The 23,656-nt window shown below is 43.1% G+C and overlaps 1 protein-coding gene across 5 annotated transcripts in view; it reads left to right on the top strand.

Annotated features, from left to right (window-relative positions):
* The first annotated feature begins 5,354 nt into the window (after positions 1-5,354).
* The window catches only part of TMEM245 (transmembrane protein 245), a 95,539-nt gene continuing 77,237 nt past the window's right edge, over positions 5,355-23,656 (top strand). For 3 of the 5 annotated variants that reach the window (XR_013216914.1, XM_077269582.1, XM_077269584.1), the window contains exons 1-5: positions 5,355-6,041; positions 11,644-11,761; positions 16,990-17,091; positions 19,663-19,776; positions 20,690-20,884. Coding sequence is in view for 4 of the 5 variants with exons in the window: in XM_077269582.1 (XP_077125697.1) it covers positions 5,403-6,041; positions 11,644-11,761; positions 16,990-17,091; positions 19,663-19,776; positions 20,690-20,884 (1,168 nt within the window). In the remaining variant the exon portion in view is untranslated. The remainder of the gene's footprint in view (positions 6,042-11,643; positions 11,762-16,989; positions 17,092-19,662; positions 19,777-20,689; positions 20,885-23,656) is intronic. The other 2 variants (XM_077269583.1, XM_077269585.1) reach the window with 1 other exon arrangement.

Below are 23,656 nucleotides of genomic sequence, written 5' to 3' on the forward strand. Positions count from 1 at the left end.
GTACAATATATCACGAGAAAACAGCCGGGATCTGTTGAAGCGTTCCAGAGTTATAACGTCATTAAAGGACAGTGGTCATAATTGTAAAAATTGGTCTGGTCATTAACGTGCAAACCACCCTTGGGGGTAAAGGGGTTAAGAAGATTAATGCCGCCTGATGCCCCAGTAAAAATAGGCTCTGTGACTTTAAGTGTCCCTCCTTCATAAATGAAACAAGGTGGGTCTGCTTATGTGTCACACACCACATGGGCAGCTAGGGGTGTAAAATGTTATAATGACATTTGCCAGTGAATGCATTTGTAGTGGTTGAAAGCAATATTAAAGTTGAAAAACGCTTCAAAAACACTGTGCCTGAACTAAGCCTAAGTGGGGGAGGAAATTTTCGGTCTGGGGTTAAATATGTGGCCTTACAGGCAAGTCATGAACCTGCAAAGGATGTACCTTGACATATTTCCCAGCAAAATCCGTTTTGGTTTCGTTTAAATGTGTTTTTTGTGGCACCGGGATAAATGGCATGAATCTGGGATAAATGGCATGAATCTTGGAAAAAATTGATTAAAGCTGTGAACTAGGAGTCAGGAATGCTTCCACGGGCGATCCCCATGATGTCCCTGTGTCATTAGAGCAGTGTTTCCATCATTTTCAGACGTTTTTAGACCTTAAAAAGACCCCGAGGAGGATCTCGGTAAAAATACTCGGGTCTCCCATAGACTTAGGGCTCGTTGTTCTGGCCGAGTACCCGAGAATTCCAATCTGCTCGACCCGAGCAATGAGCATTTTAGTGCTTGCTCATCACTACCTATTACTACAGAGCTGTGTGCCGGTGAATTCTCCTCAGGAACTGCTATTACTATAGAGCCATGTGCTGGTGAATTCTCCTCAGGCACTGCTATTATGTTAGGTTCACTTCACCTTAGTGTCATCCGTTTAACGGATGCGCTAACGCTGATGTCCCAAATCTTTTTTCTTTTTTTCTACAATCGCGCTAACGCATGGTACCATTGCATTGGCATGCGTTAGCAATAGAGGTCTATGCACAGAGAATGGGTCCGTTCGCTGTGCATTATTATTATTATTTATTTATATAGCACCATTAATTCCATGGTGCTGTACATGAAAAAGGGGTTACATAGAGTTACAGATATTTACAGTAAACACATTTACAGTGACAGACTGGTACAGAGGGGAGAGATGACCCTGTCCTTGCGGACTTACATTCTATGGGATAGTGGGGAAGAGACAGAAGGTCAGAGGTGCAGCAGCTCTGGCGGTGGTGAGGCGGCTGCTCTGGCGATGGCGAGGTGGCAGAATGGTTATTGCAGGCTGTAGGCTTTCTTGAAGAGATGGGTTTTCAGGTTCCGTCTGAAGGATCCGAGGGTGGTGGATAGTCGGACGTGTTGAGGCATGGAATTCCAGAGGATGGGGGATATTCGGGATAAATCTTGGAGGCGGTTGTGTGAGGAAAGAATAAGTGTGGAGGTGAGTAGGAGGTCTTGGGAGGATCGGAGATTACGTGAGGGAAGGTATTGGGAGATTAGTTCAGAGATATAGGGAGGGGACAGGTTGTGGATGGCTTTGTAGATCAGTGTTAGTAGTTTGAACTGGATTTGTTGGGGAATTGGGAGCCAGTGGAGAAATTTGCAGAGGGGAGAAGCAGGGGAGTAGCGCGGAGAGGTGGATTAGCCGGGCAGCAGAGTTGAGGACAGACTGGAGTGGTGCAAGAGAGTTAGCGGGGAGGCCACAGAGGAGGGTGTTGCAGTAGTCAAGGCGGGAGATGATGAGGGCATGCACAAGAGTTTTGGTAGATTGTGGGCTGAAGAAGGGACGGATTCTGGCAATATTTTTTAGTTGGAGGCGACAGGAGGTGGCAAGAGTTTGGACGTGCGGTTTGAAGGACAGGGCAGAGTCGAGAGTTACCCCGAGGCAGCGGATTTCAGGTGCGGGAGAGAGCGTGATGCCGTTTACCATAATAGATAGGTCAGGTAGGGGGGATACGTGAGATGGGGGAAAGATGATGAGTTCGGTTTTGTCTACATTGAGTTTTAGGAAGCGAGAGGTGAAGAAGGAGGATATGGCTGACAGACACTTCGGGATTCTGGACAGCAGAGAGGTGACATCTGAGCCAGAGAGGTAAATCTGAGTGTCGTCCGCATACAAGTGGTACTGGAAGCAATGGGACTTTATGAGTTGTCCCAGGCCAAGGGTATAGATGGAAAAAAGTAGGGGCCCTAGGACAGAGCCTTGAGGGACTCCAACAGAGAGAGGGCGGGATGAGGAGGTGGTGTGGGAGTGGGAAACACTAAATGTGCGGTCGGAAAGGTATGAGGCAATCCAGGACAGGGCAAAGTCCTTGATGCCAAGGGAAGAAAGAATCTGTAGCAGTAGGCAGTGATCGACTGTGTCGAAAGCAGAGGACAGGTCAAGAAGGAGGATGGAGAACTGTCTGTTAGCTTTGGCTGTGACTAAGTCATTAGTAATTTTGGTCAGAGCAGTTTCGGGGGAGTGGTGGGGGCGGAAGCAAGATTGGAGATTGTCAAGGAGTTAGATGAGAGGTGGGAGGAAATTTGAGCATGGACATGCTGCTCAAGGAGTTTTGAAGCAAACGGGAGCAGTGATATGGGGCGGTAGCTGGGCATAGCAGTTGGGTCAAGGTTAGTTTTTTTGAGGATGGGTGTGATGGTGGCATGTTTAAAGGCAGAGGGGAGGGTACCAGAAGATAGCGATAGGTTGAAGAGATGGGTTAGGGCTGGTTAGGGCATTAGACCTAACGTACCCGAAAACGCGGTAGACCGCGTTCGAGGGTGCATCACAAAGTAATGCATCATCGCTAATGTATGCCGATTTTGACATGCGTTAGGATGTGTTACGCTATTGAAGTCTATGGGTGCGTTAACAGATCAGTTACATTGCATTAGTGCCGCTTAGTAACGGATCCGTTAAACGGATCGCACTAACGCAATGTGAACCTAGCCTTACAATAGAGTCTTGTGCTGGTGAATTCTCCTCAGGCACTGCTATTACTATAGAGCCGTGTGTTGGTGATTTCTCCTCAGGCATTGCTATTACTATAGAGGCCTGTGCTGGTGAATTCTCCTCAGGCACTGGCATTACTATAGAGTCGTGTGCTGGTAATCTTTCCTCAGGCTCTTCTATTACTATAGAGCTGTATGCTGGTGATGTCTCCTCGGGCATTGCTATTACTATAGAGGCCTGTGCTGGTGATGTCTCCTCAGGCACTGATATTACTATAGAGCCGAGTGCTGATGATGTCTCCTCAGGCACTGGTATTACTATAGAGCCGTGTGCTGGTAATGTCTCCTCAGGCACTGGTATTACTATAGAGCCGTGTGCTGGTGATGTCTTCTGAGGTACTGCTATTACTATAGAGACGTGTGGTGGTGAGGTCTCCTCAGGAACTGCTATTAGCGTAGAGCCATGTGCTGGTGAATTCTCCTCATGCATTGCTATTACTATGGAGCCATGTGCTGGTGATGTCTCCTCAGGCACTGGTATTACTATAGAGACATGTGGTGGTGATTTCTCCTCAGGCACTGCTATTACTATAGTACCATGTGCTGGTGATGTCTTCTGAGGTACTGCTCTTACTATACAGCCATGTGGTGGTGATGTCTCCTCAGGCACTGCTATTACAGGTGCATCTCGCAAAATTAGACTATCATCAAAAAGTTAATTTATTTTAGTTCTTCAATTCAAAAAGTGAAACGCATATATTATATTGAGTCATTACAGAGTGATGTATTTCAAGCGTTTATTTCTGTTAATGTTGATGATTATGGTTTGCAGCCAATGAAAACCCCAAAGTCATTATCTCAGTAAATTAGAATACTTTATAACACCAGCTTGAAAAAAATGATTTTGACATCTGAAATGTTGGCCTACTGAAATTTATGTTTAGTAAATACACTCAATACTTGGTCGGGGCTCCTTTTGCATCAATTACTTCATCAATGCGGCGTGGCATGGAGGTGATCAGCCTGTGGCACTGCTGAGGTGTTATGGAAGCCCAGGTTGCTTTGATAGTAGTCTTCACTTCGTCTGCATGTCTGGTCTGGTGTCTCTCATCTTCCTCTTGACAATACTCCATAGATTCTCTATGGGTTTAAGGTTAGACCAGTTTGCTGGTCAATAAAGCATAGTGATACTGTTGTTTTTAAACCAGGTATTGGTACTTTTGGCCGTGTGGACATTTGCCAAGTCCTGCTGGAGAATGAAATTTCCATCTCCATAAAGCTTGTCGACAAAGGGAATCATGAAGTGCTCTAAAATGTCCTGGTAGACGGCTGCGCTGACTTTGGTCTTGATAAAACACAGTGGACCTACACCAGCAGATGACATGGCTCCCGAAACCATCATTGATTGTGGAAACGTCACACTAGACATTGGAAATCAAGATCCCAGAGTCTGGAGGAAGAGCGGAGAGGCCACAATCCAACCTGCTTGAGGTCTAGTGTGAAGTTTCCACAATCGGTGATAGTTTTAGGAGCCATGTCATCTGCTGGTGTAGGTCCACTGTGTTTTATCAAGACCAAAGTCAGTGCAGCTGACTACCAGGAAATTTTAGAGCACTTCATGCTTCCCTCTGCTGACAAGCTTTTTGGAGATGGAACTTTAATTCTCCAGCAGGACTTGGCACCTGTTTACACTGCCAAATGTACCAATACCTGGTTTATAAACAACGGTATCACTGTGCTTGATTGGACACCAAACTAGTTTGACCTTAACCCCATAATCTATAGGGTATTGTAAAGAGGAAGATGAGAGACCCCAAACCCCACAGTGCAGACGAGCTGAAGGCTGCTATCAAAGCAACCTGGGCTTCCATAACACCTCAGCAGTGCCACAGGCTGATCACCTCCATGCGACGCCGCATTCATGCAGTAATTGATGCAAAAGGAGCCCCGACCAAGTACTGAGTGCATTTACTGAACATACATTTCAGTAGGCCAACAATTCGGATGTTAAAATCATTTGTTCCAGCTGGTGTTATAAAGTATTCTAATTTACTGAGATAATGACTTTGGGGTTTTCATTGGCTGTAAGCCATAATCCTCAACATTAACAGAAATAAACTCTTGAAATAGATCACTCTGTAATGACTCTATATAATACATGAGTTTCACTTTTTGTATTGAAGAACTGAAATAAATTAACTCTTTGATGATATTCTGATTTTGCGAGCTGCACCTGTAGTATAGAGCCGGCCGGTATATGCTCCTTTTTGCAGGAAGACATCGGCAAATCCGCAATAGCAGACTACTAGTCTCCCGCGCTTTCTCACGCAAGTGATCAGCTGTTGTGGGCGGGGCCTTGCACGGTCTCTGGTGGGAGGGGCGTACCGGTAACAGTCGGGCCGGGGTAGCAGTGAGCGGACGGCCTCGGACATGGCAGAGAATGAGGATTGTTCTCACGGCTCCGCTCGATCCTGTAGTCCCGGACCCGACTCCCGGTCTGGCACTCCTGTCCAGCAGAGCAGAGCGCCGCAGCCCGAATCCCCCGCAGCGGCCAGGCATCCCGCAGAAACTTCGTCCCGCAGCCCGCCCGCTCTGCTCCAGCTGCCTCCCGGGCTGCCGCTCCGCTTTGATCGGAACATCAAGCAGGCTTTCTACAACACCGGGGCGCTGCTGTTCGCGGCCGGGTGCTGCGGGGCGGCGGTGCTCGTCTACTTCATCCTGGAGGCCTTCCTGCGGCCGCTGCTGTGGGCCGCCCTGTGCGGCACCTTCCTGCACCCCTTCAAGCACTCGCTGACAGGAGTGTGCCGCCGCTGGCTGTGCCGCCTCCAGCGCCGGGGCTCCCCCATCGTCTTGGCGACTCTGCTGCTGCCCGTCAGCTTCGTCAACCACAGCCTGGAGGCCCTGGGGGAGTTCATTGCGCGCAGGCTGCGGGTGCTGGTCCCCGTGCTGGCCGGGGCGCCCCTGCTCTACCTGCTGTACATGGCCGGAAGCCTTCTCGGGGTGCGCCAGCTGCTGGCACATGTGTGCGGCCTGATCTGCGCGGCTCTGGACTACTTCAGCTCACTGTGGGTGAGGAGGTCACATGTGCCGCCTTGTACTGCACACTGTCTACGTACACCGAGGGTAGTGCGCGGGGACTTTGTCATGCTCACACTGGTTGCTATGAGCAACAGCTGAACACTATATTGGTGATGGGCTTACTAATAATCCTGCAGATGGTACAATAGGCATACCCTATAAAAGAGGTAGTCGGGGACCACAGGGGATCGAGCAATGTCTCTTCTCGTGGATGTGATATTACCATAGGGAGGGCTTTACGCCTCCGGGGACGGGAGATGTTGCCCTAGGGAGGGCTTTATGCCTCCGGGGACGGGAGATGTTGCCCTAGGGAGGGCTTTATGCCCCCGGGGACGGGAGATGTTGCCCTAGGGAGGGCTTTATGCCCCCGGGGACGGGAGATGTTGCCCTAGGGAGGGCTTTATGCCCCCGGGGACGGGAGATGTTGCCCTAGGGAGGGCTTTATGCCTCCGGGGACGGGAGATGTTGCCCTAGGGAGGGCTTTATGCCTCCGGGGACGGGAGATGTTGCCCTAGGGAGGGCTTTATGCCTCCGGGGACGGGAGATGTTGCCCTAGGGAGGGCTTTATGCCTCCGGGGACGGGAGATGTTGCCCTAGGGAGGGCTTTATGCCTCCGGGGACGGGAGATGTTGCCCTAGGGAGGGCTTTATGCCTCCGGGGACGGGAGATGTTGCCCTAGGGAGGGCTTTATGCCTCCGGGGACGGGAGATGTTGCCCTAGGGAGGGCTTTATGCCTCCGGGAACGGGAGATGTTGCCCTAGGGGAGGGCTTTATGCCTCCGGGAACGGGAGATGTTGCCCTAGGGAGGGCTTTACGCCTCCGGGAAGGGAGATGTTGCCCTAGGGAGGGCTTTACACCTCCGGCATCCTTGGGACGGGAGGTGTTGATCCAGTCCAGATTTATTATCACATAAGATTACACTAGTCAGATTTAAAAAAAAAAAAAAACTTGGCCCGGTCACTAAGGCCCCTTTCACACATCAGTTTTTTGCCATCAGTCACAATCCGTTGAATTTTGAAAAAAAAACGAATCCGTCACAGATTTGAAATACTGATGCGACGGATCCGTTTTTTTTCGCTGGATCCGACTAGCTGATCCGGCTAATTGGATCCTAAAAAAATAGGAGCATGCTCAGTTAAAAAAAAACAAAACAGAATCCGTCGCCGGATTCCATCATTTGACGGATCCGGCGCCATAGGCTTCCATTCTAGCAAACGACGGACTGCGACGGATCCGTCGCTGTCCGTTTTATCGACGAATACAAAAAATGTTACTATGTCCGGTGTCTCCGGCCGCCAGACAAACAATTTTTGACGGATCCAGCGAACGACAGATGAAACGTGAGGCCATCTGTCGCTAATACAAGACTATGAGAAAAAACGGACCAGCGGCTGCAGTCACCGGATCCGTTTTTTTCTATATTCTACGGATTTGCGACAGATGGCAAAAAACTGATGTGTGAAAGGGGCCTAAGGGGTTAAGAAGGGTTTGTCCTAGTAGTGAACAACCCCATTAAAGGGAACCTGTCCCCCCCCCAGGCGTTTTTAAAAGAGCCACCTTGTGCAGCAGTAATGCTGCATTCTGACAAGGTGGCTCCTTTAGTTCTGGGTGCTGTAACTGCCGAAATAATCCGTTTTGTAATTTGTTATAAATACCTTTTCTTCAGTCCTGGAGGCAGGCCTCCCCCCCCCCCCCCCCCCCTGCTGCAGATGCCACACAGCCATCACTCAAATCTTCTTGGTGCCGGGCGCCGCCTCCTCACCGCTGTTTTCAAATGTGCCGGCGCCTGCGCTCTTTTCCCCTGCCTTGGGCAGGCGCAGTGAGCGCTGCCCGTCTGTCCTCATATGCAGTCCAGCTGACTGCGCCTGTGCGGCCGCCCTGCCTCTGAATCCCAGCCCCGCAGTGACTTATGATTTATTCACATTGCGGGGCTGGGATTCACAGGCAGGGCGGCCGCACAGGCGCAGTCAGCTGGACTGCATATGAGGACAGACGGGCAGCGCTCACTGCGCCTGCCCAAGGCAGGGGAAAAGAGCGCAGGCGCCGGCACATTTGAAAACAGCGCAGAGGGGGCGGCGCCCGGCGCCAAGAAGATTTGAGTGACGGCTGTGTGGCATGTGCAGCAGGGTTGGAAAGGCCTGCCTCCAGGACTGAAGAAAAGGTATTTAGAACAAATTACAAAACTGATTATTTCGGCAGTTACAGCACCCAGAACTAAAAGAGCCACCTTGTCAGAATGCAGCATTACTGCTGCACAAGGTGGCTCTTTTAGTTTGAAACGACTAGTGGTTTGACGGGTTCCCTTTAAAACAAACTACAAACCCTATGAAGTAAGATTGTCCTAGAATCAATTACCAAATATTTCACTTTGTAAAAGCATAAACAAGTAAACGTTATAATAACTAATCTGATCTCTTTTTAACCAATTAAAGTTGGATTTTATTTGCAGTGTTGGCACTTCTATGCATGTGGCTGGCAAAGTGCCATGGTAGTTTAATAAACTGAACGCTTTACTTGTAGTTGCAGTAATAAAGTCAATTGAACTGGCCTCTTATTTCTTATCCCAGTATTTTCTATGGAACGCTCGCTACGAGACAGAGCCCTGTTTGTCCCTTTTGATGTACATGAAATCTGCCCTTACTTAATAACTATTTGGAATCGGGCAACACAAAGGGATAGGAGTGGGCAGCATTAAACTGTTTTACCCTTAGGATGTAAAGTTACAGCAGCTGTAAGAAACAAGTCAGACTAGTTCTGTGTTTTTTCTCCTCGCCAGACCGTAAAACCATCATAGATGATGTCCCATCTTAAATGGGTGCTTCTGGAAAAGGAATCAAAATTCCTAAATACACTGAATGTCATTTGCTAATTTAACGTTTTTTGTTACATACTCACTATAACACATTGCAATTTCCACCATCTTGTTTCATTGACAGAAACTTGTCCTAGAATGTAAATAGGACCGGAGCCTGTGAGCATGTGCGGTAGGAGGCTCTACTGCTGTGACCTGGAGATGATTTTGGTGTAGACAATCAAGGTCACTGCAGAGGAGCTGAATACTGCGCACACTCCTTATCTTTCTAGGACAGGGCGTCGGTGTAACTTGGCAGCCATTTTTGTATGTCTTAGGCCAGTCTCACATGTCCAGATATTTCCGGTACCGGAAATATCTGTGTCCATGTGCTCACGTGGCACACGTGCGGCAGCCGTGTGTACTGCCTGAGGACCGCCGCAAGAGAGATAGCGCTACAGTAAGCGCTGTCCCCTGCGTGTGGTGCTGAACCCGGCTTTCATCCCTTCTCTCCTGCTCGGCTGAAAGCAGCGCTAGCAGGAGAGAAGGGATGAAAGATCAAGGGGTTTTTTTTGTTTAAATTAAAGTTTGGGGTCACCTCCCACCCCCGTGCGCCCGCCCGCTTGAAGAGAAATACCCAACTCCTGCGATGCCTGCTCTCAGCGCCGGTAGCTCGTCCTGTGTGAGCGGTCACGTGGTACCGCTCATTAAGGTGATGAATATTAGTGACCCAATACGTCTTTTTACTTATTTGCGATATAAAAGACTATCATTCCCCGATGGGTGTCAATACTGTAGCTGTCAGCTGTACAATATAGCTGACAACTTGCTGCATCAGTCACGATTAGTGTTGGTACTTATGATAGTCGTTTAACCCCTTAAATGCTGCTGTTAATAGTGACTACAGCATCTAGATGGTTAACAGTGTGCAGGATCCGTCCTTAACCCCATTGGCACCCTGAGATACTGAGTGTGTGGTCCCTGATGTTTGCCGTGACTGTTCATGGCCAAATAAAGGCCTTAAAGGGAATCCGCCCCCCGGGATGTATATGACCTATTAATATGGGCATATAGGTAATAGAAATGTTACACTAGTCCTACCTGTATGCCTCCTATTAATGGTCTTGTGGAGAAATGATATATTCTGTCTTTATGCTAATGATTTCTTCCAGGTTCTGCTGCCCCCTGTCCTCATTACAATACTACCTCCCCTCCCATGCATGTCACTTATGTCCCTGGAATCCTGAACCCTACTCTCCCTCAGAAATACATACCTCGCCAATTATCGAGGCGCACACCCGGGGTCACTGGAACAGAAGTGGCCTGCGCAGAAGATCCCTGAATACAGAGCCCTTAGAAGGGAGGATGAGGTATGTATTTCTGAGGGAGTGCAGGGTGCTGTGCAGGATCCCGGGGCCATAGCAGACATGCATGGGAGGGGGGTAGTATTGTAATGAGGATAGGGGGTGGGGATTTCTTCCAGACATCGGAGCCTGGAAGAAATTGTTAGCATAAAGACAGAATATAGCATTTCTTCACAACTCGACCATTAATATTTGGCACACAGGTAGGCCTAGTCTAACATGTCTGTTACCTGTATGCCCATATCAATAAGTCATATTTCTCACGGAGGGTGACAGATTCCTTTTAAAGTCATATAGCGGCCTGTTCAGAAGTTACCAACATTTTAACGAAAAAAATACATTTCTTCATTCCAGTTGATGCAAAGTGGCATAACTCCTGAAAAGCACCAGAAGGGTTAGTAAACTAACTGAAAACAAATTTGAATCTATTGCTGGAATCTGTATTTAAAACAGGATCACTTTTGAGGATTTCCAATATATAGAACCCCCAATATTACTTCAAAACTAACAGGTCCCGGAAAAAATAAGTTTTGTAAATTTCCTTAAATAAATGAAAACTTACTACTACATTTTTAAACTTTCTAAAATGCTAACAAAATAAAACCACATTTTACAAATGGTGCTGATGGAAAGCAGACATGAGGGAAATGTTATTTATTAATGCTTTTCTGTGGTATGGCTATCTGGATTGAAGGGATAACCATTCAAAGTTTGAAAACTGCTAATTGTTTTCAATGTTTGTAAACTTTTATATTTTTATACATAAATGCAGAAAATATCGATATCATGCTAAATTTATCATAAAGTACAATTTCTCACAAAAATCAGTCTCAAAATCAATGTGATATGTTGAAACAATCAAGAGTTATTACCCCATAAAATGATACTGGTCAGATGTCAAATTTGGCCCGTTCACTGAGGGGTTAAGAGCGTAAAATAATTATCTGTTCAATGCCCTGCTAGTCATGTGATATCATGTCAGTCATGTGATATCATGTCAGTCGTGTGACCGCTGGAGATTGTCACTGATCTCAACAGTAATGCTTGAATACATGCAATGTGACTGCCAAGACCAGTGATGAGCTGCAGCCATAATGTCACTGATTTATGTGATGTCTTTGCTGGAGGTGCATTTGGGGATTAAATTGGCGAGTAATAGCTAATTTAACACATTTCTTCCTCTTAACATTTAAAAAAACAATCCCAGACATATTGAATGTGTTTAGCCATATACAACTATATACAAAGAAGACCATATTACGACCACTGTGTGTGAGGCTTTATTCTTTATCCTGCTGGTAAATCTGTTTATGTGCAGTAAATACACAGACATGCCTGGATAAAGCGCCGCTCCGCTGTGGCCATGTACGATGGTCACACTTTTAATGCTACCATTGTTCTTGTGACCCATGTGTACTGATAGTTGATTTCTTTTTAGATTTGGACGCTGGTTATTGGGTACGCGCTGGCAGTCTCATTTAAGTGGAATCCAGATACTCAGCGCTACCTTACTGCCTTTTCTATTCCTGTATGGCTCATACTGCTCTTCCACTTGGGTAAATATTTCAATATTTTTATTAATGTGCTGCTACCATGACCTTTTCTGTGAAGATAAAAAAACATCAGCATGTTACTGAACTATTTGGTGAAAATGTAAAAATGTGTAATATCAGCTACTGCTACTAATAATGCTGCTCAGACCAACAATAGAAACTATCAAACAGATCGAACAAGCATTTGGGCAACAAAACAACTAACTAAGCTGCTTTTCCAACAATATATCACCTGGCGATAACAGGGACTATGTGATTGAGGCTTAAGGGGCAGGGTATTCACAGTTAATCAGTATTATATTGCTATCATGTGATTCCTAAGATTGTTTACATGTTCTAGGGATCTGGCTGCCTTAGTAGTTAAAAGGGCAGTCCGGGAATATTATCATTTTACCTAGAATACGGTATATGTAAAAAATAACAAACTCTGCCATAGTCCTCTACTGACGCCCACCGGAATTCAGTGCAGGCCACTTTATAGTCTGCGCAGGAATCTGTGACGTCGCCATTCTACCATCTACTGGCTCACTATGCACTGTGACTGCCTGCAGCAGTCAGATAACTTGAGCAGCACATCACTGCGCAATGTCACTAGTTTTCTGCAGCCAATCATAGGCTGAAGCTGGCTGGTGGAACGATGACTTAACCACTTCCTGTCTCTGCATAGACCACAGAGTAATCCAGGAGCGTCCAGGTAGGCGCGTATGGCTGAGTTTGTTATTTTTTCCATATCCTGGGTTTCCTGGACAAAAGGGTATTTTTTATTTTACCCAGATAACCCCTTTAAAAGGGTTGTCTGTAGGGCCCTGTTTGAATTGTATTTCTGGCTTATTTCGTTGTATAGTCACTGGATACCGCTCCTGATGGTGCTTAGTGTGTTCCTCTGGATCAGTCTAATGTCCCTTCTTCCCCTTGTCTTTAAACTTTAACCCCTTGAGGATAAAATTGTAATGGACTTTCAGTATGTTCAATTTTCGTTCTCACTTTTTCATAGTCTTATAATGCCAGTAGTCATTATTTTTCTTCATTATAGCTTTATAAGGCCTCTTTTTTGAGACTAATTTTATTTGCCTCACAAAAGAGACAAACAAAAAAAGTGGCAATATTTGATGTACAGTACTGAGAAAAATGCTAGAAAGTAAGAATGTTTTAAAAACTATGTGTTAATAGTTTATTTTTATCACTGAACCAAATGAAAACTGGATGCACACCATTTTAGAAGGAACTTGCTAGGAAGTTGTTGTAAAAATCTTGGAGAGCTAATCTCAAATCTCATATGGATGAATCCTTTTTGTATAGTCATGTAATCCTTGACAGACTCGATTATGTGGCGATAAGGGTTCTGTGCTGGCCATATCATCACTTACAGGACTCCATGTTTTCCATTACACTACATTATTGAAGATAGTTCTCAATGACATTGGCTGTATGTTTTTGGTCGTCCTGCTACAGAATACTATTGGAGCCAACCAAATGCTTCCCTGATGGTAGTGCATGATATAAACCTATAAAGAGTTGTTTTCAAAAGCTCTTAAATGAAAAAATATATTCATATTTTTATTTTATCAACAACATGATAAAAATTAAAATTATTTGGTTTTAAAAACAGAACCACAATGGACAAAGAGATGACCTAACGAACAATATAAATGCTGGAAATATAGAGCAATCGGTGATATACGTTGCAAATAATTTACAGGAATGGGACATAAATGGGCAATGATGTAATTGTAAAATGTGATATAAGTACATGCAAGTTCATAATATACCAAGTGGTTAGTAGGTGAACAAATGTCAGTTCTACATGTATCATGCGTTACTTATATAGTGACATATGGATCAGGATATAAAACACAAAGTGCATAACTACCGAAATGATCCATTGTTTATCAAGATTAAAGTGCCATATCACATGAACATCATTCAACATTCTAAACATGATTGAATCAAGTGCAAAAATGAACCCATACCAGAATGTGACCGTATAACTGCAATAGTATCAGTCTCAACGCACATGTCGGCGCTGCCTTTTCAGGTGGTCAGTCAATGGTAGTGCATGATGTAATTATTTGCCTGAATGTCTTAGCATTAATGACATATTAATCATGTTGCCAGTTTTGAGCTGATGGCAGTGCTGGACATCTCATGATTTCAAAGGAAAGTAAGCATGATGTGTATTTTCATCTGATGCACTAAATTTCCTGGGCTGACCACTTCATCTACTGTGTTGAATGTTGCTTATTTCATGATGCTTTTTCAAAAGAGCTTGAACAGCACATATTGAAAACCAAATCTGATTTCAAATCTTTGCCTGGGACACACTATGTTGATGGAGTATAACTAATGTTGAAGATTGGCAGATCACAGACATGGCACAAAACTAAAGTAATTTCAAATGGCAACTTTCTGGCTTTAAGAAACACTAAAAGAAATCAAGAACAAAAAAATGTGGTAGTCAGTAATGGTTACTTTTTTTTAACCAAGCATAGGGGAAAAATTATGGAATCACTCAATTCTGACGAAAAAATTATGGAATCGCCCTGTAAATTTTCAGACCCAAAAATAACACCTGCATCAAATTAGATCTGCTCGTTAGTATGCATCTAAAAAGGAGTGATCACACCTTGGAGAGCTGTTGCACCAAGTGGACTGACCTGAATCATGGCTCCAGCACGAGAGATGTCAATTGAAACAAAGGAGAGGATTATCAAACTCTTAAAAGAGGGGAAATCATCACGTAATGTTGCAAAAAATGTTGGTTGTTCACAATCAGCTGTGTCTAAAATCTGGACCAAATGCAAACAACGTGGAAAGGTTGTTAAAGGCAAACATACTGGTAGACCAAGGAAGACATCAATGCGTCAAGACTGGAAACTTAAAGCAATATGTCTCAAACAACAGGAAATGCACAACAAAACAAATGAGGAACGAATGGGTGGAAACTAGAGTCAACGTCTGACCGAACTGTAAGAAACCGCCTAAAGGAAATGGGATTTACATACAGAAAAGCTAAACGAAAGCCATCATTAACACCTAAACAGAAAAAACAAGGTTACAATGGGCTAAGGAAAAGCAATCGTGGACTGTGGATGACTGGATGAAAGTCATATTCAGTGATGAATTGCGAATCTGCATTGGGCAAGGTGATGATGCTGGAACTTTTGTTTGATGCCGTTCCAATGAGATGTATAAAGATGACTGCCTGAAGAGAACATGCAAATTTCCACAGTCATTGATGCTATGGGGCTGCATGTCAGGTAAAGGCACTGGGGAAGATGGCTGTCATTACATCTTCAATAAATGCACAAGTTTATGTTGATATTTTGGACACTTTTCTTATCCCATCAATTGAAAGGATGTTTGGGGATGATGAAATCATTTTTCAAAATGATAATGCATCCTGCCATAGAGAAAAAATTGTGAAAACATTCCTTGAAAAAAGACACATAAGGTCAATGTCATGGCCTGCAAATAGTCCAGATCTCAATCCGATTGAAACTCTTTGGTGGAAGTTGAAGAAAATTGTCCATGACAAGGCTCCAACCTGCAAAGCTGATCTGGCAACTGCAATCAGATTAAGTTGGAGCCAGATTGATGAAGAGTACTGTTTGACACTTATTAGGTCCATGCCTGAGACGGCAAGCTGTTATAAAAGCCAGAGGTGGTGCAACAAAATACTAGTGATGTGTTGGAGTGTATTTTTGTTTGTTTTTTCATGATTCCATAATTTTTTCCCTCAGAATTGAGTGACTCCATAATTTTTCCCTATGCTTGGTTAAAATTTACAGGGCGATTCCATAATTTTTTCCTCAGAATTAAGTGATTCCATAATTTTTCCCCTATGCTTGGTTAAAAAAAAAAGTAACCATTACTGACTACCACATTTTTTGTTCATGATTTCTTTGTGTTTCTTAAAGCCAGAAAGTTGCCATTTGAAATGACTTTAGTTTTGTGCCATGTCTGTGATCTGCTTTTTTTTCTACAAAATTAAACAATTGAATGAGCATCTTCCAAGGCCGGTGATTCCATAATTTTTGCCAGGGGCTGTATATATGCTGCATAAACTAGTGCCAAGTGAAAATAAACACGGCCCTTCTGGCAAAACTGTAGAACCAAACGACAATGGTATACAGCCTCTGCATCTGCAGTGGTTCGCCCGATCAGGATATAACAACCAGGTTCAGTACGGTTGAACATAAACACTTCTCTGGAGCTGCCGATTCCAGACACACCGAACCCTGAATGACTGAGAAGGCTGTCTATTTACTTTCAAAATCCAACCCTGGAGAGGAGATAAGGTGTACAGCCTACCACCCGCTTTTCAGCTGTTCACTAAAACCCTAGCCCTTAAAATTGCTGATTAACCCATCTCAGCACCTAGTGTACTGGAGCAAACTTCTAGGTTTCAGATCACTGAAGCTAACAGCCACAGTGAAGCATATCTCCCTTGCAGTAGTTTGCCAGTGACTTTACCACTTTGCCATACTACCTTGTATGTTGTTGCTGTTCTCAGTATTGTCATGGTGTATGACCAGAGACATGACACTGTCTTCCACAATCTCATCTTTGTAGCAGAGTTTGGCTGTTCCTCACCTAGTTTTAAGTTGAATCTGTCAGGTCATTTTGGTGATGCAATAATATGCCGTCTTTTGATGGCATGTAATTTGTAATTTTTAATGTTCATAAACTTTTTCTGTACATGTAATTCTTATTCCCTCCACTTTTGTCCTCTATAAGTTTGTGAAGCTAGTGTGCTCTGCAGCTGCAAGTAGTCGGCTTGTTATGTGTTGCATGCCTCCTAGTCCTCTATATGCTAATACATCACTAAGATGTTCACCCATACTTGGTGCTTTAAACCTGACTTTGTCAGTTTGTCTCTGTTTCCAAAATCTCACTTATTTGTGGTTAAAGAGAGCTCGGTCCTCAGACAGGTCTAATTAACATACACAGAAGTACCACAAGTGCTCTATAATAGGATTACACAAACTGTTATCCAGCCATGATTATTGGATATTGGCTGCTAGGGGTAACTTTGCCGTGAACTCCTTCTGAGGTTCAGCAGTACAGACACCCATGCTGGCACACACCAGAATACATGCAAAAGTTGTTATAAATGATAGCTCCATGTAGATTTGTTCTGTGTAATGATATCAAACACTGTTATTTGCTAGTTATTTTTATGCTGTGAATATACTCTCTACTTATGTGTTGTATTTTGTATTCTTTTTCAGCATCTGTTGCTGGGTCTTGGAAGATTCCAGTTTTTCTCATGATCGTGTTCCTGATGACAGTGGGTACACTGCATGAGAAACAGTCTGTTCAAGGGTCATCGGGTAAGGAAATACAGAAACCCCAAATTGTGAATTTTTATTTCTTAAAATGATGCAAGCAGACTTTTCAAAGTGATTCACAGATAAAAATATTTGGAGATGACCATGGAGGTACAATCTATATGGTTTCCACTTTTTCTTTCACCTATCGTTATAGATCGGCAATAACCCATTCCCGGCCCTTCACTGCCTTTTCATATCCTAATGGTCAGTTCTATTAGAATGTGAAAAGGCAGTGAAGTGCCAGAGTTGTAGTAGAGGGAATTGAGTGCTGCAAGGGTTTGCTGCTCTTAAGTAACTCTTTACTTGCTATGGTTGAAGCAACTGCTGCAAATAGAGTGTTACAGCATGAGATTGCTGCCTCTTGTCGCGTCATCGGTTCCCTGCAGTGTATTTGTGGAGTGCTGTTGCATGGTTTGCCAAAGATCACGGTCTGCTATTCTGCCTGTCCATGTAACATATTATAAAAGTGTATAATCATTTATCCTGCAGGGTGAATGCCATATAAAACAAAATATAAAAAACCATTGCAGAATTGCAATTTCGTTAAATCCGCTTCACATAAAATGAAATAAATAACGTAGCCATCCCAAAAGAGAACAAACCTACAGCAGTTATGGAAAAAAGAGAGCTCAATACTCGGGAAAATGAAAAACTCATGGCTCCCTGACTGAGATACTTAAATATATATATATACTAGACTGTGGCCCGATTCTAACGCATCGGGTATTCTAGAATATGCATGTCCCCGTAGTATATGGACAATGATGATTCCAGAATTCGCGGCAGACTGTGCCCGTCGCTGATTGGTCGAGGCAACCTTTATGACATCGTCGCCATGGCAACCATTATGACATCTACGTCGATACTGTGCCCGTCGCTGATTGGTCGAGGCCTGGCGGCCTCGACCAATCAGAGACGCGGGATTTCCAGGACAGACAGAAAGACAGTCGGACAGACGGAAAAACCCTTAGACAATTATATATATATATATATATATATATATATATATATATATATATATATATATATATATATATATATATACTCCAGTTTAAAGGGGTTGTCCACTACATGGACAATCCCTCCAGAATTCACATGTTTCCCCCTTATAAATAACATTTATACTCGCCTCCAGTTGTGGCACCGTTCCAGCAGTGCCGGCACGGTTTCTCCTGGTGATCTTTTTTTCCAGATGTATGTGATACGTCTGAAGGCTGAGGTGTGTGAAGTGACTGCTGATAGGCCACAGGGTTTGCGTGATGCCATACTGTTACTCGATCGCCAGGAGAGACAGTGTCGACATCACTGGAATGGTTCTGGTGCCATAGGTGAGTATGAATGTTGGTATTTTAAAAGGGAGAGACTTGAGGATTGAGAAGAAGTTATCTGAACAGCCGACAGCCCCTTGAAGAATGCTCTTTCACAATTACTTGAATCAGAAGACCATGGGCAGTGACCTGTCTGGCTGCACTTGTGCCTCCTTAGCAAATAACTTCAATGGATAAATACTGAAGAACACCAACACAGATTTCTTAAAAAACAAACAAAAAAAACCCATATAAATTTAATCTGCATTAAAGTGCCATTATAGGCATGTATTAACCTTAAAATCCAAAATGATTAGTTTCTGATACCCATAACTTTTTTACATTTTTCTGTAGACCCCTACAAGTAGGAATTAAATGAGTTGTCCACTGCAGGATAACCCCAATAGATTTAATTCAGGACATCATATAAAACAAAAATCATGTATTTCCTCCTATTGCAGTGGCAAGTCGTACCTCTGTTCTAGGAGACTGATGTGAGGTTGTTGTGTCGCATGCCAGTCACAGCCAATGAGCACTCACTCGTCAACTGCAGCTCATCAATATTCCTTCAGGGCGCCCACTCAGTCGGCTTCAGCCGATGGCACAACAATGTCACATCAGTCTCCTGGAACTGTGGTACCGATCTCAATGGAATGGCACCGACAGTATACACTGTTTTTATTGTTCATGGGGTCTTGAATCCAATAAACAATTGTTGTAGTTATATCTGCATTTACACTGAAAGATAATCATGAACAAGTGTTCTTAAAAACATGATAATCTTTCAGAGTAAACAGTCTGCTGATCACCTGAGGCATGAGCAAAACACTTGTTGATTGGGTAACATAATATGCTCAATGCGCATAATTTCCTTTGGTCTGCCTGTGTAAATAGTCATTTAAGCAACCGCTGATTGTTAAAGGTTTACTGATCAGCAGGCATATCGTGGCGCCAGGCGGTCCTTGTATACCCACTCGTATTCTAAAACTACTGCTGCACTCCCAGAATTGCATCGAGAATATCGATACTGGTATCATTTGAGAACTATTCTGTGCTTTAAAATGCTGTGATCTAGTCCGTGTTTTCTTTCCACAGTAGGCATGTAAAGTTGGGATTGTATGCATACGTGTTTGTCAGTAATTACTAAGAATATGATGTGTGATTGTAGTACCTATGCCATGTATATTTTTCATTTTTAGACATTAGAGTACTGAGTTTGAGACATTTACATTGTAATTTATTTTTTTCTACTTTTCATTTGTAGCTACGGTACTTCCTGGCCAAATGATAACCATTGCGGCATCAACTATTGCTATGGCAATATCCATCACAGGTTTTGAGGAATACCAGGAAGAACTGACCACAAGACAACCTCCAGGTGACTGAGTACTTTGTTACATCATGACATTTATTGTAATGTTATAATCAGAAACTTTCTAAGAATATTATGTTTTGAAAGTATTAACTCAGTTTTCACCTTCCTGATCAGGACGATATTTCAAATCTGACATGTGTCACTTTGTGCTAAGAACTTTGGAATGCTTCCACATATCCCAGTGATTCTGTGATTTAGTTTTTTTTTCTGTGACACATTGTACTTTATTTTAGAGGTAAATATAAATCGATATGATGATTTTTTTTTAATGAAAATAACTGAAATTTGACAAATATTTTGAAAGGTTTGCAATTTCAAACTTTGAATTTTCTTCCCCCAAACCCCTTCCAAACATGGCCAGTTTCTGTTGCCTTTTCATTTTTTCCTCCCCTTCTTTTTCTAAGATCCATAACTTTTTTTATTTTTCTGTCCACATTGACATATTAGCTCTTGTTTTTTTTAGGATGAGTTGTACACCATTCATTTTACCACATAGTGTACTGGAAAGCGAGGAGAAAAAAAATGACCAGCAGTGAATTTGAGGGAAAAAAAAGATTACGACGATATCAAACTTGTCCATTATCTTTTATTTAAGTGATTTAAAAAAAAAACCGATGACTTATCAGCACAATGACTTATACAGCCAATCAAAAGTTGACATGTCATCGTTCCCTGTAACTTTGGCTCTTCATACTTGGTGGATCTTGGAAAATTAGTTGTGATTCCTACTATTTCCTTGACAACCTTCCATTTTTTAGGGTTGAGGCTGGAGCATGTCCCAGCGACTGAATAGTTTATATCAAGGACATATTCAAAATTGTTTTCTTTGGGACAAACCATAAATTCACAGAACATGTTAACTATGCTATGATTTATTCATACTGTAATTTTGTAATTTAATTTTTTTATTTTTCAGAAGAATTTGTTACAAATGAGACACCGACCACACCCAGTTCATTTTCATTAGGAAGACAAAGAAGTGATATTGGAGCATTTCTTAAAAAAAAGAAAACCAGCGACATCTATTTTGTTTTACTTGTATGGGCCATAGTCATTGTCCAGCTATGGCTTCATCTGTGGATCGTACAGCTCCTTCCAGTGCCTATTGCTGGTAAGCGCTATGACATAAAGTTCATCAGGAGCCAGACTCCCTACACCTATATTTTATAAAATGAATAAAGGGATAGTGGAATTCCCTTACTGAGCTGATAGTGGGACCTGGTGCTATAGGTAGATCATTGTTACTGTCATCTCTTGTAAGGTAATTTAGGCTCTAACTGTGAAGAGATAATAGAAAGAATAAATGTATCTTGGGCAATATGGGGAAAAAAAATCTTTTGTGAACTTGTCATACACCTTTGGATAGACCCTAAAAACCATGTCTGACACCCCAATTCAGGTTACGAATCGAGGCTGAAGCACAGATCAGTCAGCAATTTTTCACTCTAAACTTGTGATGTCCAGAATGACAACCTTCATTATCCACCCTTGACCAACTTTACACTTTTTTTTACTTCTTCCTTCAGTGGACTAGAATTCTTTCTAAATCAGTATGTAGAAAAAATCAGTCTAATGCTGGCTTAGCAGAAAAATACAATTGCATGTTTTATTTACCTAATGGTATAAAGGAAGGTGCTTTTTCATGGATTTGATATGACTTGCTTGTATACTTATGAAGTTACAAAAGCAAATAATAGCTGCCTATTTTCAAGTATAACTGAAAATGTATATACGTGTGTGTGTGTGTGTGTGTGTGTGTGTGTGTGTGTGTGTGTGTGTGTGTGTGTGTGTATACATATATATATATATATATATATATATATATATATATATATATATATATATATATATATATATATATATATAGAGAGAGAGAGAAAGGTGAAAAAAGAAGCACAAAATTAATTATAGGGTACAAAGCTTCCCAGGCATGTACCAATCCCAGTAAGTATATCCACAAAAAGTGGAAGCTGCACACCACAATAGAGTCAAATCGCGTGCAGTTTAATTGCCCATCTGGCGACGTTTCGTGTGTAACACCTGGACATGTTGATGCATCAAGCACACAAAACGGCCGTCGTCCGTCTGTGTTCCGCGCATTCCTCGGATGGTACAATAAGGGACTCTGGTCACACAGCAATCCGGTGAGTGCTGCATCATTTTCTTCAATTTTCTGAGCACACATATGTTTTTTCATGCAAGCACCACATACCGGTTGCAGTATATCGACTTTCATCAGCCCTTTAGGATCATATCTAGACATATACCGTAGTGTATTCTGAGCAATCCGTTGGTGCCGTTCACTTTTGGAGCTTTTTGGTTACCATAGAAATGGTTGAGGCAGCAAAGAAAACTACACTTTTATTAGAAGATGGACCAAAAAATAAACAATCTACTAAAGAAATTTTAAAATACTAATTTATCAATTACATGTGTGGCCACATGTGTTTTTTCGCTGGTTTGGCAGCTGGAAAATTTAAGACAAGGCACTTCTAAAGAGGAAATTTTTTCCTACTTTTCTGTACATAAAAAAACCCACACAGGCTTCCTTGCAGATGTCTCCCAAAGTTGGTGAGACCTGCAGCCAGAAAAGTGGTGTTGTCTTTACATGGCAATACCGATTTTCTGAAAAAGGGGATTTTTGATGCCATCTCCAAATCAAAACATTGGCCTATTCCATTCTAGGGGGAATCTTTATATATTATTCCTAAACACTTTTTTTCGGTGATTGCTTTGTATCTCTGTTCATACTGCACCCACACACATAAGGCTACGTTCACATTTGCGTTCGGCGCCGCAGCGTCGGGCGCTGCAGCGTCGCCGCATGTGTCATGCACCCCTATATTTAACATGGGGGCGCATGGACATGCGTTGCATTTGCGTTTTGTGACGCATGCGTTGCTGTGGTGCATGCGTCAGGGCGCAGAGAACGCAGCAAGTTGCAGTTTTTTCTGCGCCCAAAACCATGCAAAAGTGGACGCATGTGTCAAAAAACGCTGCGTTATGCATGCGTTCACATTTGCGTTGTGCGTTGCGTCGCCGACGCTGCGGCGCACAACGCAAATGTGAACGTAGCCTAAATGATGCACCATTTGAAAGGTAAACTTGCCCCCTTCAGCAAGAAAATAGCCAAACAAACCACACATCCATGATGTGATCACAAGAATACTGTTAACATTCATTTTCATAAATCCGCAGTAAGGAAAAATGACCTGCAGGTGGCACCACACTACCACAAAGCTGCTTACAAACATCACAAACAAATCCTAACATTTGCCTAGGGGGCTTTCCAGCTTGTTGAACTCCTTGCCCAACCGATTTCAGGCAAATGGAGGATTGCACACTTCACTGCAGGTGAGTCACATATGCAAACACATTTGTAAGCATGCACTGCCTATTCAATTTCACACTTGCTCCGTTTATACTCCACCAACACACACAAATGATACCCCAATTCAAAGGTCAAATTACCTGCAGTTGGCATTTGCCTTGGGGTCTTTCCAGCTTGCTGAGGTGCTTGCCCAGCCTATTTCAGACAAATTCGAGGATTGCACACTTCACTGCAGATGAGTCACATATGCAAACATTTGTAAACATGCACTGCTTTTTTGGTGATTATTTCGCTCCACACACACAAATAATACACCATTTGAAAGGTAAGCTTGCCCCCTTCATCAAGAAAAGACACAAACAAACCACGCATTTACAATTTGATCAATAAATACAGTTTAAACAGTTATTTTCAGAAATCTTGAGAAAAACAGTAACCTGCAAATTACCTGCAGGTGGCATTTGCCTTGAGGTCTTTCCAGCTTGCCGAAGTACTTGCCCAGCCTATTTCAGGCAAATTAGAGGATTGCACACTTCACTGCAGGTGACTCAC

This window comes from Ranitomeya variabilis, chromosome 6 (genome assembly GCF_051348905.1).
Source record: "Ranitomeya variabilis isolate aRanVar5 chromosome 6, aRanVar5.hap1, whole genome shotgun sequence".
Taxonomy (NCBI): Eukaryota; Metazoa; Chordata; class Amphibia; order Anura; family Dendrobatidae; genus Ranitomeya; species Ranitomeya variabilis.